Source organism: Penaeus monodon, chromosome 23 (genome assembly GCF_015228065.2).
Source record: "Penaeus monodon isolate SGIC_2016 chromosome 23, NSTDA_Pmon_1, whole genome shotgun sequence".
In the NCBI taxonomy this organism is placed as follows: domain Eukaryota; kingdom Metazoa; phylum Arthropoda; class Malacostraca; order Decapoda; family Penaeidae; genus Penaeus; species Penaeus monodon.
The window spans coordinates 33,748,489-33,748,780 of record NC_051408.1 but is presented as its reverse complement, the minus strand read 5'-3'; the positions used below and the strand labels follow the sequence as shown (position 1 = coordinate 33,748,780).

At 38.0% G+C, this 292-nt stretch overlaps 1 protein-coding gene across 1 annotated transcript in view; it reads right to left on the bottom strand.

The window, feature by feature from the left end:
• LOC119587939 overlaps positions 1–84 on the bottom strand; it is a 32,317-nt gene extending 32,233 nt beyond the window's left edge. Inside the window, 1 exon segment of the mRNA XM_037936651.1 lies at positions 31–84. Coding sequence (XP_037792579.1) covers positions 31–42 — 12 coding nt within the window. The 5' untranslated portion in view covers positions 43–84.
• Between the last annotated feature and the right edge of the window lie 208 nt (positions 85–292).

The window sequence follows — 292 nt, the reverse complement described above, 5'->3', positions numbered from 1 at the left end:
TGTGCAAATTGAAAGTAAAATTTTACTTACCTTGTTAGGCATAGGGAGTTGGGAGAGAGAACTTTGGACTGAATGCTTCTTTTCTACACCTTGGAGGAGACTGATAATGTAACCGTGTAAGACAGGGATGATATTTCTCGACAATAGGAAAATAGTGAGCCAAGCTACATGGTATACTTTTATCACGTGGGATGTGCGTATTTACATATATTCTAACGTACGGTCTAGAATACATTAGGTGGCCTTTTCTGCTCGTGATGTGTCTTTGTATTCACTACTAAAGATGAAATAG